This window comes from Corapipo altera, unplaced genomic scaffold (assembly GCF_003945725.1).
Source record: "Corapipo altera isolate COAL_440 unplaced genomic scaffold, ASM394572v1 1, whole genome shotgun sequence".
NCBI lineage: Eukaryota > Metazoa > Chordata > Aves > Passeriformes > Pipridae > Corapipo > Corapipo altera.
The window spans coordinates 10,672,786-10,685,652 of record NW_020884873.1 but is presented as its reverse complement, the minus strand read 5'-3'; the positions used below and the strand labels follow the sequence as shown (position 1 = coordinate 10,685,652).

The 12,867-nt window shown below is 45.5% G+C and overlaps 1 protein-coding gene across 3 annotated transcripts in view; it reads left to right on the top strand.

Moving 5' to 3' along the window:
• ATP6V0A4 (ATPase H+ transporting V0 subunit a4) overlaps positions 1 to 12,867 on the top strand; it is a 28,359-nt gene that overhangs the window by 586 nt on the left and 14,906 nt on the right. For all 3 annotated transcript variants that reach the window (XM_027654427.1, XM_027654414.1, XM_027654417.1), the window contains exons 2-10: positions 1,593 to 1,804; positions 2,302 to 2,380; positions 3,194 to 3,288; positions 4,280 to 4,405; positions 4,782 to 4,876; positions 5,896 to 6,022; positions 6,435 to 6,517; positions 11,001 to 11,094; positions 12,500 to 12,712. In XM_027654427.1, the coding sequence (XP_027510228.1) occupies positions 1,688 to 1,804; positions 2,302 to 2,380; positions 3,194 to 3,288; positions 4,280 to 4,405; positions 4,782 to 4,876; positions 5,896 to 6,022; positions 6,435 to 6,517; positions 11,001 to 11,094; positions 12,500 to 12,712 (1,029 nt within the window). In that variant the 5' untranslated portion in view covers positions 1,593 to 1,687. The remainder of the gene's footprint in view (positions 1 to 1,592; positions 1,805 to 2,301; positions 2,381 to 3,193; positions 3,289 to 4,279; positions 4,406 to 4,781; positions 4,877 to 5,895; positions 6,023 to 6,434; positions 6,518 to 11,000; positions 11,095 to 12,499; positions 12,713 to 12,867) is intronic.

Genomic DNA, 12,867 nt, shown 5'->3' with positions numbered 1-12,867 from the left:
GAGCAGGGCTGGGAAGGGTTTCCAGGCTGGAAAGAGGTTTCTCTTTTTCTTCCCCCCCTTCCCCCCCCCCCATTCCAAATTAAGATCAAAGTGATCTTTTGGGGTTTTCACTGACTGATTATCAAGGAAAAACAGAACCCTTGGTTTTGATGGTTAGAAGCATTTTAACGAAGACATTTCTAAATAACTCATTTGAGTTTTGTCCTTTTAATTCTAAAGGTGTAACATTTTTCTATGGAAGCTAACCGTAGGTTTAGAAATACAAACCGCTTAAAATTATTGTTTCTTCACATTTTTCAGTCTCGAGAAATTAAGATATTTTGATGATCTTTTAAACTTTTTGAAAATGAGATTTACTTAATTGCATGAGTAGTGGAAGACTGCTGTAGCTTTTATCTCTTTTCCCTGTGAAAAATACAGTTTGCTGAAAAATGTCCAAATAATTTAAAATTTATATCCTTACTCAACTTATTGGAGCTGGCACATGATGTCTTCTTTTAACAAGCTACTAGTTGTCATATATTGTATTTTCAGCATCTTAAATCTTTGAGTGAATGGGTACAGAAAGTAAGACAAGGAAAACTCACAGGACAACTAAGTAAATGCAGATTTGTGACTATGGTGCTGCTGTCAAAAAAGCCTTTAATATCTTGCAAAATGTTTCTTTCATATTTAAGATAAATCTGTCATATATTATAAAGAAAATTCATAGAATCCACAGTTTTTAAAAAATGCTGAAAGACAAGGTTTATGAAGAGAGAAGGCATTAAAGACAATTGAATTGCCATCTCTGTCAACAAATAGAAGTGAGGTTGTAAAGGGATTTTGTTTTGCTATTTATAAAATGTAAGCTTGCTACAAAATTAAATGCATACAAGAAGTGTATCTACTTCCATGTTTTTCTCTGAGAAAGGATAATTACCGTGTTTGTGCATGCTAATCAGTTAATTTTGTGTGAGAACAACCAAAGGCAGTTTGTATGTTCAGGTTACTCTGAGTAAATAATAAGAAGCATAGAAATGAGAGGAACCTTTGTTAATACATGTTATTTCATGTATCTCATTTTGAAAACAGTCCTTCATGGGGAGAAAATTATTTTGAAATCTCAAAGGTTATTTTAATTTAAATACAATAAACTGCTCTTCTCACGCCCATATAACATGCTCCAGATGTGTTTGCGATGCATTCACACTACCAGTGAAAGTGACAAAAACCAGTCAGGCCTCTTTCACTTGTCTAATTGCAAGATGAAATTAATGATTTATTTTTTTTTGTCTCTGTGTTTAAGGCAAAGAGAAATTCAGTCCTTTACAAGCTCAGCATCCAAAACCCAAATAAAACACTTGAGTGCAGTGGTCTGAAGGGTCTTAGGTCCAGCAGAGGACAGGGGAGGGTATTTTCTCATCATCTGTCACAGGGGACTGGTGACTCCCCTCTTTCCCCTTAGCACTTATCACTGCTCTGGTGGGATGAAGCCTCATGTGGGTTCAAGGAGGCTCTTAGGAGGTGAAGAAACCCTTTAGTAGGACATTATGGGCAGCACTGGGTTATCTCCTAGCACTTTGACTCAGTGATTTCCAATGTTCCTGCAGTGCCTGGCACCTTCTGGCACCTCCCTGGGCAAGGAACACTGTGCTGCTGCCACAGAGACTCTCACAGACATCCAAGTCAGAGGAGAGTGGACAAAATGGCCTCGGTCTTCCGGAGTGAGGAGATGAGCCTGATGCAGCTCTTCCTTCAGGTGGAGGCTGCCTACTGCTGCGTGGCTGAGCTTGGGGAGCTGGGTCTGGTACAGTTCAGAGATGTGAGTAGTACCTGGCTGTCATGCTGAGATATACCCTGTGGTGTGCTTGTCCTTCCCTCAAAGCACTTGGGAAAGGTGCATCTGCAGGATGGCCAAAAAGTCCATGGTGAAAACGGGACTTCCCCAAGGCTGATCTGAAAAAAAACTATGATACTGAGTACCTCCCCATCCCTGAGTCCCCCCCATCCAGTGCTCTGCATGCCCTCCACACAACTGTAGAACAATTCCTTCCATCACCAGAAAACAGGGGCTCTCTCAATGAGAGTCCATCTGTGACTCCTGCTGTCACAGCAAGGTTGTGGGGCAATGAACCTAGTGTAAGGCCACCATGTCCCTGGCCGTAAGGAAGCTCATGGTGTCACCCTGCCACTAGAAGCCTCTCAGATCCAGCGGTGTCTGCCATCTGCACCAAAGGCATTCATTCTCTGCTGATGTTAAAAATGAGCACAGCAGTGTGCAGCCTTCAGCCCCAGGCTTGTTTTCCCTCCTGTTTTTAGCTGAATGTGAATGTCAACAGCTTCCAGAGAAAGTTTGTGAATGAAGTGAGAAGGTGCGAATCCTTGGAGAGGATCCTGCGTAAGTAAATGCTTGTCAAATGCAGTCGGCTTCCTGCCAACTGGTGGTGTGGGATTTATTTCTTTAAGTGCTCTCACACTGGGGAGCAGAATTAGTGGCAAAATGGTGATGTTTTCATCTGAGCCCCTGGAAATGTTTTCCATGCGTCAGCTAATTACCACTTCACCCCATATGGGCAATAAATTATTGCCCCTGTTTTGAAAATGGTTAACTGAACTGAAAGGAGGTTAATTAGCTTTTATAAAATCACAAGATAAATCTGGAGCTGGGCAGGAGGCTAATCCAAATAACCTCACTCTTACACCAGTGCACCAGCTGTTGGCACACACACTTCTCGTGGCCCAGGGGATAAGTCCTTAAAACCCCAGCAGCAGAGCTCATGATGCCTGTTGTCCTGTGGACATGTGTCCTGGGAGCTCTGCACTCTCCCCACCACAACGCTGGTGCCCACTGTAGCCACGGTGACTGCACTTGCCATTGTAGGAGCAAAGGAGAGAAACCTGAGCTTTCTGTGTGCCTTACTCACTGCCCCAAATAAAGGGGGCCATGCTACTTGTGGCAGGGCTGAAAGCTGTCCAGGTGGGAGTGGCCACCACGACTTCAGAAGAAACAGCCTCTTCACTGTGAAAGGAGGTTGCTGAGTGTAATTTCTTGACCTCTGTGTATATGCACTGTGATGATGGCCCTTGTATATCGTTGCATCTTGTCACACCTCCGTGGGGCACCTCGGTCCTGGCTGAGCAACGAGCTGGTGACCAGGACGATGAAGCAGGGGTAGCTCTGTATTGAGACTTATGTGTCCTTTCCTTGTAGGTTTTCTGGAAAATGAGATGGAAGACGATGTTGAGATAGTCAAGCGAGAAAAGTACCCAGAGACCCCCCTGCCTCGGGAGATGATTGATATGGAGGTACAGAATTTGGAGTGCACCAAGGAGAGAAGAGGCGATGCACAGGGATGTCTGTGTGATATGCTCAATAGAGCCCTGCCTTGCAAGGAAGGATCTGGTATTTGAGGCTGGCACAGCTTTCCCCGCCTGAGGAGGTGCTCCCTGAGCTACTCTCTCAGCTGTTAGGTTAAGGCTGGTCCTACTGGCATGTTCCTAAAGGACCCCACTCTTTTCACCATCCCCTGTGAAACACCCCTCGGGTCCCGCATATTAATGGAAAAGTATCACTCTCATAGAATGCCCCCATCATCCTGTAGGAGAGAATAAGAATGGTTTGGGTATTTTACCAGGAGAGCTGATGTTAGAACCAGCTTCACTGAATAAAAAACCCAGGACTGTCTGTCCTGGTGAGAGCGTGGTTGTGATATAGTAATGCTGGGGCCTGACACAAATATCTGTGCCTTGCTTTTGGATGTTCAAGGGATGCTTTATTATAGCCCAGCTGGAATTTAAGTTTACTGACAGGGTAGTTTAAAAATGCTGCACAAGTGGGTGACTAGGAAGACAAATCATGTTACCAAGGGCTTCAGCTTCACAAGCAAGCTGGTTTCTAGTGCATTCTTGGTCCCACATCCTCATCTAACTTTTTGCCTGTAGACTGACATCCAGTCAGCCTGGGGTCTGAGATGTCCTGTGAGGAGCCACAGAGACACTGAGACAGGCTGAAGTACTTACCCAACACACCCACTTACCTGCCTGTGCTTGGGTCAGATGCATCAGAACTCTAATGTCAGAAGAGGACAACACACCCAGTAGGGAGTGCTGGCAATGGAAACCTGATGCATTAGCCTTGGTGAATATCTTCCTGCAAAAAGGGTTTATCAAAGTACTCATTGAATATTTCTGCACTCTCCCCTGGAAAAAAATATCTAGCTTGCTATTTGGTATCAGCTTGATAAAGGGCCACTGATCTGCTTCAGAGTTTTTCTGGATGTGCTTGGACCCTAAACAGACAGTGCTGGAGAAACTTGAAGCTGAGCTTCTGGAAGCCAACCAGAACCAGCAAACACTGAAGCAGAACTTCCTTGAACTGACAGAGCTCAAACATCTGCTGAAGAAAACCCAGGACTTCTTTGAGGTGAGAGGCCTCTTTGTTCTTCCAGCAGAGATGTGGAAGGTTCTTAAAAGTACTGACACTTTCATTTGATGTATGTTGCTGTTATTAATTTTCAGTCAAAAGCCAGTAAGATACGTTTGCAAAAGCACCTCAGTCACTTTGGAGCCTGCATTGTTCTGTAAGTCAATGGGGCTTGAGAACTTGGCTCCCAGATCTCTTTGAAAATGGCATTTATGCTTTTCAGTTGCTAAGATATAATTTACTTTTATTGTTTTTCCTTTGGTCTAAACCTCTGTGGAAAGATACCTTTAGGGGAAAAAATGTCAGGAGAAAAATGTGAATATAGTTTTCAAACTGGCAATGCTGAATAGTGCTTTTCAAAACTAATGTTTTCCAGGCAGAAACCAATCTGCCGGATGATTTCTTCAGTGAGGACACATCTGGACTGCTGGAGCTGAGAAGCACTCCTGCTGCTGCTGCTGCCAAGCTGGGGTGTGTATTGGTGATGGGCCACGGCTTGGCCAGACTTCCCACCTGTGCTGCATTGCTGTGACATTGGCACAGTTTCCTTCATCTTCTTAGCAGAGGTTGCTCACCAGCCTCTTCAGTATAGCTGTTTCATGAAGTCAAAAGTGTGCCCTCAGAAATTATCATTGAAACTTTGGTCAGGTTATGGGTCAGTGGGACAAATGGACCAATTCTAGTGACCCCTTAGTAAGGTATTGACTGAAAATTGTTGTCTTACAGCATCTCACCTGTGACTTTTGGGCTCGAACATCTGGATACTCCAGGCATGGGTGTCTAACCACAGCAAAAAGCCATGGGATTGCACTGGGCTTTGCCAGTGATAGGAAGTTGCTCTAAGAGTGAGAGTTAGGAGAGTTGAAACACCACTGTGTATATTGCTGATGGCAGTTTGGTGGACAGCATATACTCAAACAGCTTTCCCTCGCACATCAGACAGCTGTGGTGAAACTCACTGCTGTTCTTCCAGGCTGGTGTTTTTAGCTGCTTATTCTGGTAATTCTGAAATCCTGTTCAACTCCGTTACGAGCAGAGATTATGTCTGCAGGGTGTTGGCCTTGGTGGCTGTATACCAACGTGTCATGCTGCACTTCAGAGGTGCAGTCTAATGCTTTCCAGGAAAAGGAAAACAAGAGAGAATAAAGATAAAGGACCACTTCAAAATTTCTCTCCTACCTCTGTAATTCAGGCACTCTCTGTTCATGTGACTTTGAGCATCTACCCATTCCTCCATTTCTGGCCAGAGTTGTATCTTCTCCTTCGCCTGTTGATCTAGGAAAGTCTTTTTTTTTAAGGAAAGAACAATAGAATTAAATCAGTAGGTTGACATAAAAGCCAGGCTTGAGGAAGGAAGTTTTCCTAAAAGTGCCATCATCAGCAGCAGAACCCGGGCTAGAAAACACAAGACTGTAAAATCGTGTGCATTACCAAGGTCCTAAAAGGCCTAGGATGGGTTTGTAATTTATTTATCTTGTAACTCCGCTCAGATTCACGGCAGGGGTAATAAGGAGGGAAAGGATGATACCCTTTGAGCGTTTACTGTGGAGAGCCTGCAGGGGAAATATCTACCTGAGGTACACTGAAATGGACACCCCCATGGAGGACCCTGTGACGGTAGGTACCAACCTGGTTTTGCTTTACTCTGCCCTGCGTCCATGGCTGTGACCTGCAGAAACCAAACTCATGCCCTGGCCATGCTGCAACACCAGCTGCCTCACCAGAGCTGGGTGTCTGAAGGCAGCCTGTAGAAGAAAAGCGGGAAAGTCTGAGGATGGGAGAAGTTTCTTTGACATTGCTTTCCCCTTTTGCTGCTATCGAGGTGGTTTCTTTTTCCTGCCTGGTTAATATGCGTGTAGGGCCTGGCAGGGTGGCTGTATTATGGGGACCACTGTGGAGATGGACTGTGGCTGTCCTCACCTGGGACTGAGGGAAAAGAACAACCCAGCGGAGAGGCTGCCAAAAAAATCCCATCAACTTTTCTGTGCGGGACCCTGGGTGCATTAAATTCTGCTTTAATTTGTTGCAGAGAGAAGAGGTGAAGAAGAATGTATTCATTATCTTTTATCAAGGAGAGCAGCTTAAACAAAAAGTCAAGAAGATTTGTGACGGGTAAGGCAGGCTTGTGGGCAAGCCACAATGACTCCCATGGAGGTGTTTACCTGGCAGCCCAGGCTGGCTGAATTTGGAACTAGAGATTAGATCTCCATCTGTCAGCTCTGACACCAGAACCCCCCTTCTCCTTCTCAGCTCTTCTGCCCCTAATCATGAAAGATATCCATCACCTTGGCACTTGGAAATCAAGATCCTAAATTTTACAAAATGACTTACAGCTCTTACATTTGCTAGGCTTTTAATTTGGAACATCTAAAAGGGGACTGTTGATAAGGAATACTCAGCACCCTTTCCCTGAAAATCAGGGGCCCTAACTTGGGGACTGGAAACATGGTAATCCCCAACTTGCTCTCAAACCTTCCTGCATTTCTTCATAAAAAGATGATGCTGTAGTTTATTCAACTCTTTCCCAAGGCCTTTGAGCAATATCTGTGTAATCAGAGAAGGAGCCCAGGAGAGAAATGAAAGCTTCATGCAACTTGACTTGTTTCCACCCTGTTAAGCATCTTGAAAAGATAATTCAGGTTGAATATTTTGTTACTCTTTCATAACACTGATGACCGATGGGCTTTGTTGCAGTGTAAATCAGATTTGAGGAGAGGATCTATCTGCTGTCACCAAACCCATTTCAGGTATGGCCCCTTGGCCAAGAAGGGACAGCCTGCAGGCTGTAGAAAGTCACAGGGAGGGGGTGAGCAATTGCTCTTCTCTGATATCTGCACTCAGGGCAGGTCTTTCCTTACATCCTGCCTTCAATCAGAATAAAAACAGGTAGATCTTTCATGCAGCTGGGATAACTGACTGCAGTCCTGTGAAGTGACAGAACCCTGGGGACTATTAGCAATTCCTGCATTAGAAATGGGGCCCTCCAAGATACCTTTTACAGGCAGTGGAGGGCAATCTCTCATCCTGTGAGAATTCAGCCCTCCTGAGGTGGGCATCTGTCTATAAAGCAATCATGGACAGCTGAGGGAAGACTCCCAGCTCTCAGTCACTGATTTCTGATCCTGAGCCTCAGATACGGAGGGAGTTCTGCCATAGCCATTGTGCAGGATCAGTCTGCTCCTACCAGTGGTCTTTGAGCTTTCAGTGAGTGTCATTCTCCTTCTGGATTACAATTTCCTGCATATCATAGAATCATAGAATGGTTTGGGTTGAAAGGGACCTTAAAGATCTTCTAGTTCCAACTCCCCTCAAATGGGTAGGGACACCTTCCAGCAGACCATGTCGCTCAAAGCCTCATCCAGCCCGGCCTTGAACACTTCCAGGGATGGGGCATCCAAAACTTCTCTGGGCAACATGTTCCAGTGCCTCATCAACATCACAGTAAAGAATTTCTTCCTAATATCCAGCCTAAACCTAACCTATTTCAGATTAAAGCCACTCCCCCTTGTCCTATCATTACATGCCCTTGTAAAAAGTCCCTCTGCAGCTTTCCTGTAGGCCTGCTTATGTGCTGGAAGGCTGTTATAAGGTCTCCCCAGAGCCTTCTCCCAACTGAACAATCCCACACAGTGCTGCAGGTGCTTCATTTTGGATTATTATTTTTTTTCCCCTGCAGCATTTTAAATTCCCTACAGCCAAAAGCCCAAGACTTTTTTTCTGCGATGAGAGTAAAAGAACAAGCAATGCAGTGCCTGTCAGCATTTTCATTATTGATTGACTCCAAAATCTTCCAGACCATAGGCACAACCTTCTGCAGTGGACTGCAGGTGGGAGCAAGGGGCCAGGCAGTGCTGGAAATGTGAGCAGATCCCTGCAGGGGGATCATGACATGAACATTTTTTGGGAACTAGTGTGGATGTGGCAGTAGGCTCATAGAAAAGAACTTAGGCTGGTTTCTCTTGGGTTCTTGTAACTGAAGGAAAACATACCTACCAAAGACAGATTCACAGGATGCCCTTTGCAGTCCTACTGCACTGGGTTTTGTTTGTTGCCAGCTAAGTAGGGTACACTTGAAATCATCCTTTATGTTCCTTCTTCCTTTCAAGTTTTTTGCTTGTTAATATGCACACACATAAGGATGTTTTGCTGAGTGGCAGGTTTCTAAATGTATTAATCCTTTTGTGCTCTGTGGGCCATCAGCTGCCCCTGGTACCCAGGCCAAGACATTTTGATCTTGGCCATCTTTAAGGCAGGGTTAACTATACCTAATTCAAATGTGTCAGTGTCATTCCAGCCCCAGCAGGACATTTCTGCTTATCACTAAATCATCATTCATGACCAGTAAATACCCTGCAAAAATCATGGGACTGGTCTTAGCCAGTCTCCTGCAAGGCAGGCTAAGATTTGTTTGCAGAGTTGTGTGCCTCAGGTTACGCTTGTAGTCCCTGCTTGACTCTAATTGGTAACATTAGTCTGCCAATTTCATGAGTATTAAGTCCGTGCACAAATTTATTAGTGAAAGATGTAGAGGGAGTAGGGAGGAGGAAAATGTAAGAATTTTTCTTTTCCTCCTTTTCTTGCAGCTGCCTCAGTGCTAATGTGAATACTAAACTGGGTTTATCGATGTAAGGATTCCCTGCTGAATTCTCCTGGAGCTTTCAGAGATGTGTGTGCCATTAGGGCAAAGCTGATACTCAGTATGCAAAATGGCTGTTAAAAGATCAAAGCAGCACTGCTGCAATAACGTTATTGGGAACGGGGGAACTGTACAGCATGGAGGAATAAGCTTTCAAGTTTGATTAAAAATCCTTATTAAAGATGAACTAAGAGCTGGGAAGAATAAGAAGATGGAAATAATTAGGTGGGGTGAATAACCTTTGGAAACGAATATCAGGTGTTGAGTGAGGAGAAATTCAATTCTGGAAAGGGAAGTTTAGCTGAAGAGCACGTGCTGTCATTACACACAGCTCTGGGCTGATCGCTAGGAAACTGCAGCATGTTTCGTTCAATTTGCAACTGTCCTCACTTGTGTGTGTGCTGGAACTGATTTTGGAGAGCAGGTGGTGAAATATCCTGTGCTCAGACAAAGCCAGTGATGCTTATTTTTACACAGAGCCTGAACATTTTTGTCTCTTAAGCAGGGATAGACCCCTATGACCCTATTACATTGCCTTTTAATTCAGCTCACGTGCAGAAAGGCAGCCCTTCAGCAACCCTAACTCAGTGTACCTCCATGACAGAAGGGTGGAAACACTTTGCCTTAGGTGGGCAGAAGATCCCCACTCTGTAAAGAGGAGGGATCTCTTCCTGCAGGTCTGTTGGGCAATATTAAAGTGGCAGGAGTGGCACAAGCACTAGCTATCACTGAACAAACCGAGTAGGAAAAAAAGGAGGGATCTCTGTTGTTTTAGTTACTGCAGCAGCTCAGCTCAGTTCAGGCTTGCAGGTGCAGAGTCTTGCAGCAGTGCACCTTGTGATCTACAAGGTCCTAGGGGGAGCTCCTTGAGCTTGCTGTGATGCAGGAATTGTCCTCTGGGACTTGTTTTGCGGGCAGGAGAGGTAGCTGTACGCTTTTCAGAGAGACATGCAACCAATTTCTAATTGGCTGTACCAAGACCATGCAGTGGCTGTACAACACTGCAGTGTGCTGTACCGGTGCAAGCACCTCTACACCAGGGTGACTTGCAGCTGTACTAAGGAAGGTCATGTTGCATACCATAGATAAAGCAGCGTACAACACTTGCATGGAAGTAAGACTTTCACTCATGTATTAGAATCCCGCATTAGTCCTTGTTATACCACACTAAACAAACCTGCTGAATGTCCCAAATAGAACCTTGGTGGGAAGCTTATAAAAGCATTTATACTAGCCTGGCATATCTAAGCTGACAGATACCACCAGGTGTTTAAAAACCTTTACCCACATCCTTTCCTTGTTCCCAAGCTGTCTAGCCAAACAGGCGGACCAGAAGCCAAGAGCCAGCCATCCTCCTTCAGTTTTATCTTGGAAATAGTATTTTGTTTGTTTATCCTTGTTTCCTGGTTTGTTTGTTTTACAAGGGTTAATTACTTACGCAGCCTGCCGGCACAAAGGGCGCTTGCTTGCCGTGCGGCAGTAGCTCAGCTGGTGCCTTCTCCCAGTGCCTGCGAGAGGGTAGTGCAGAGAGATAGGGACATGATATTTTTCCAGCCTCAGTGCAAGAGGGACATCTGTTGGCTACCGTGTTAGCAGGGCTGCCTTTGCCAGAGTGGGCTTTGTTGGGACTCTTTGCATTTGAAGCAGCTTGTGGGCATAAAGGGAGGTGCCTACATGTTAGTACTGACCACTGTGTGATATCAGCTACTGTGTGTCACCTGAGGCAGGAAGGTTTTTTTCAGCTAGAACAGGTGAAGGGATTTTTATTCTCATAAAGTGATAAGTGTACCCTTTTAGACTTCTCTGTGAGACCAGACACATCTGTGTAGTATGTAAGCAGAGTATACTACTTGGTCAGGAATGAAGTCCAGTTTCCCTGCCTTTGAGCTGAGAAGAGTACAGAGGAAGAAAATTCAGTCAAATAAATGGTATTTCTCACTTCTCTTTTACTGAGGCTAGATTTCGTGCCACAGTCTATCCCTGTCCAGAGTCTGCCACCGAGCGCCGAGAAATGCTTGATGGAGTCAACACAAGGATTGAGGATTTAAACACAGTAAGTGGCAGCGGCTTCACTGAGGATTGAACCCTGCAAGTGGGACCTACACAGATACTTGTCCTGTCTGAAACCCTTTGGCCATGGCCAGACCCCAGGCTTGTTTTGGGAGCTGACTGTGCAGAGCTGACCAGGGGCTGGGAATGAAGCCACCAACCCAGGAGTGGTGCCCCCGCCAGCTGCAAAGGCCAGTGCTTGCGCTCTGCTCTGCCCATTTACAACCTCCAGGAGAGCTGCTGGGGGAAAGCATCCCATGAGTGGCTTAAAAACTACTTGTTGCTGTTCTCCATGCAAAGGCCAAAGATTTAGACCTTATAGTATGGGGCTAAAGAGTGGAATATAAGATCATCAGCAGGCTACAGGTATTGTAACCAAATTGCACATTGTTCAAGATTAGTCTAGCTCTTAGAGCATGGTTTGCCCTCAGCAGCTTGCAAAGTTGTTCAGTCACAACTGTAGTACAAGGCTCAGAGGGGACTCTAAGGATTTCTTTTATATTTACATTAAGTTTTCTTTACTGACAAAATCTTGGGGTGCTTATCGCATTAGCATTGGAAACCCAAGACTGCTGTTATAGAAGTACAAGTCTCCAATATTTACTATGGGGCTGAAAACTACAAGTTTAGTTGCTGTGGGTGCTCAGGAGCTTATATATTTGTACACTGTATCAGGACTTCACACCTTTCGGAGGGACTCCTCCCTGTGTATCCTGACACATGACAGTCAGTGGGTCTTGAGTTAGGAAGGAACGGGCACCCTGTTAGCCTGAGGTGGTCCATCTGGCAGTTGGCATCCTGCTGTCACCCACTCTGTGAATGCCTGTGACTGCCAAGCCTGCACACAAGTCCGCTTCCAAACTGGACTGCTTTCACTCACGAGCATCATGGGCAGCCAGATTTCTTTAGCACCTGCAGACCACACAGATTATCTTCCTAACACATTATCTCCTTCGTTCACTTACGCAGCAGCGTTGTGCTGGCCACATGAGGCATGGAGGTTCCGGGGCCATGGTGGCTCTAGCTTGTGGGTGTGATACACCCCAAGTTCATGGCACAGAGCTGCCTATGGGAGATGTCAGGGTGGGAGTGTGTAGTGAGATGTGGCAAGTCTATAAGCAACTGGGCAAGGAGCCAATTCCACAGCTCAGTAACTCCCAGTGACCTCCTCTACGCTGATAGTGACTTGGGACCATCCAGGGAGAGTCCTTAGTGAGCAGCATTGTGCACCCGGTGTCGAGTGCTCCTGTGTCCAGACCTGCACACACTGCCCTACAGGAGACCCCACTCATTCATTCAAATCATTCCCTTTCTGCAACCCTCTTCCACCTGCCTTCTCCAATTAACTACTGAGTAGATCATGCCCCCTTGCTTCCCTATCTCGAGTGCTGCCCATGCTATGCTTACAGGTGATGACACAAACTGAGTCCCACCGCCAGCGACTGCTGTATGAGGCAGCAGCCAATTTGTGGTCCTGGGGTATCAAAGTGAAGAAAATCAAGGCTATCTACCACATCCTGAATTGCTGTAACATCGACGTCACCCAGCAGTGTGTCATTGCAGAGATCTGGTTCCCAGTGGCTGATGCTGACCGGATAAAAAGAGCTCTCCATCAAGGAATGGTAAGAGACCAACATTTTGGGTCCTTGTAGCTCTCACGCAAACTGCATTGTTTATAAGCATATGTTTATGAGCATATGTTCAGACTTGTCTGTTACCATAATGCTGGGTTACCTTCTCCGTTTTAAGTTGAGGTTGTTGTATGATCACTTGGACT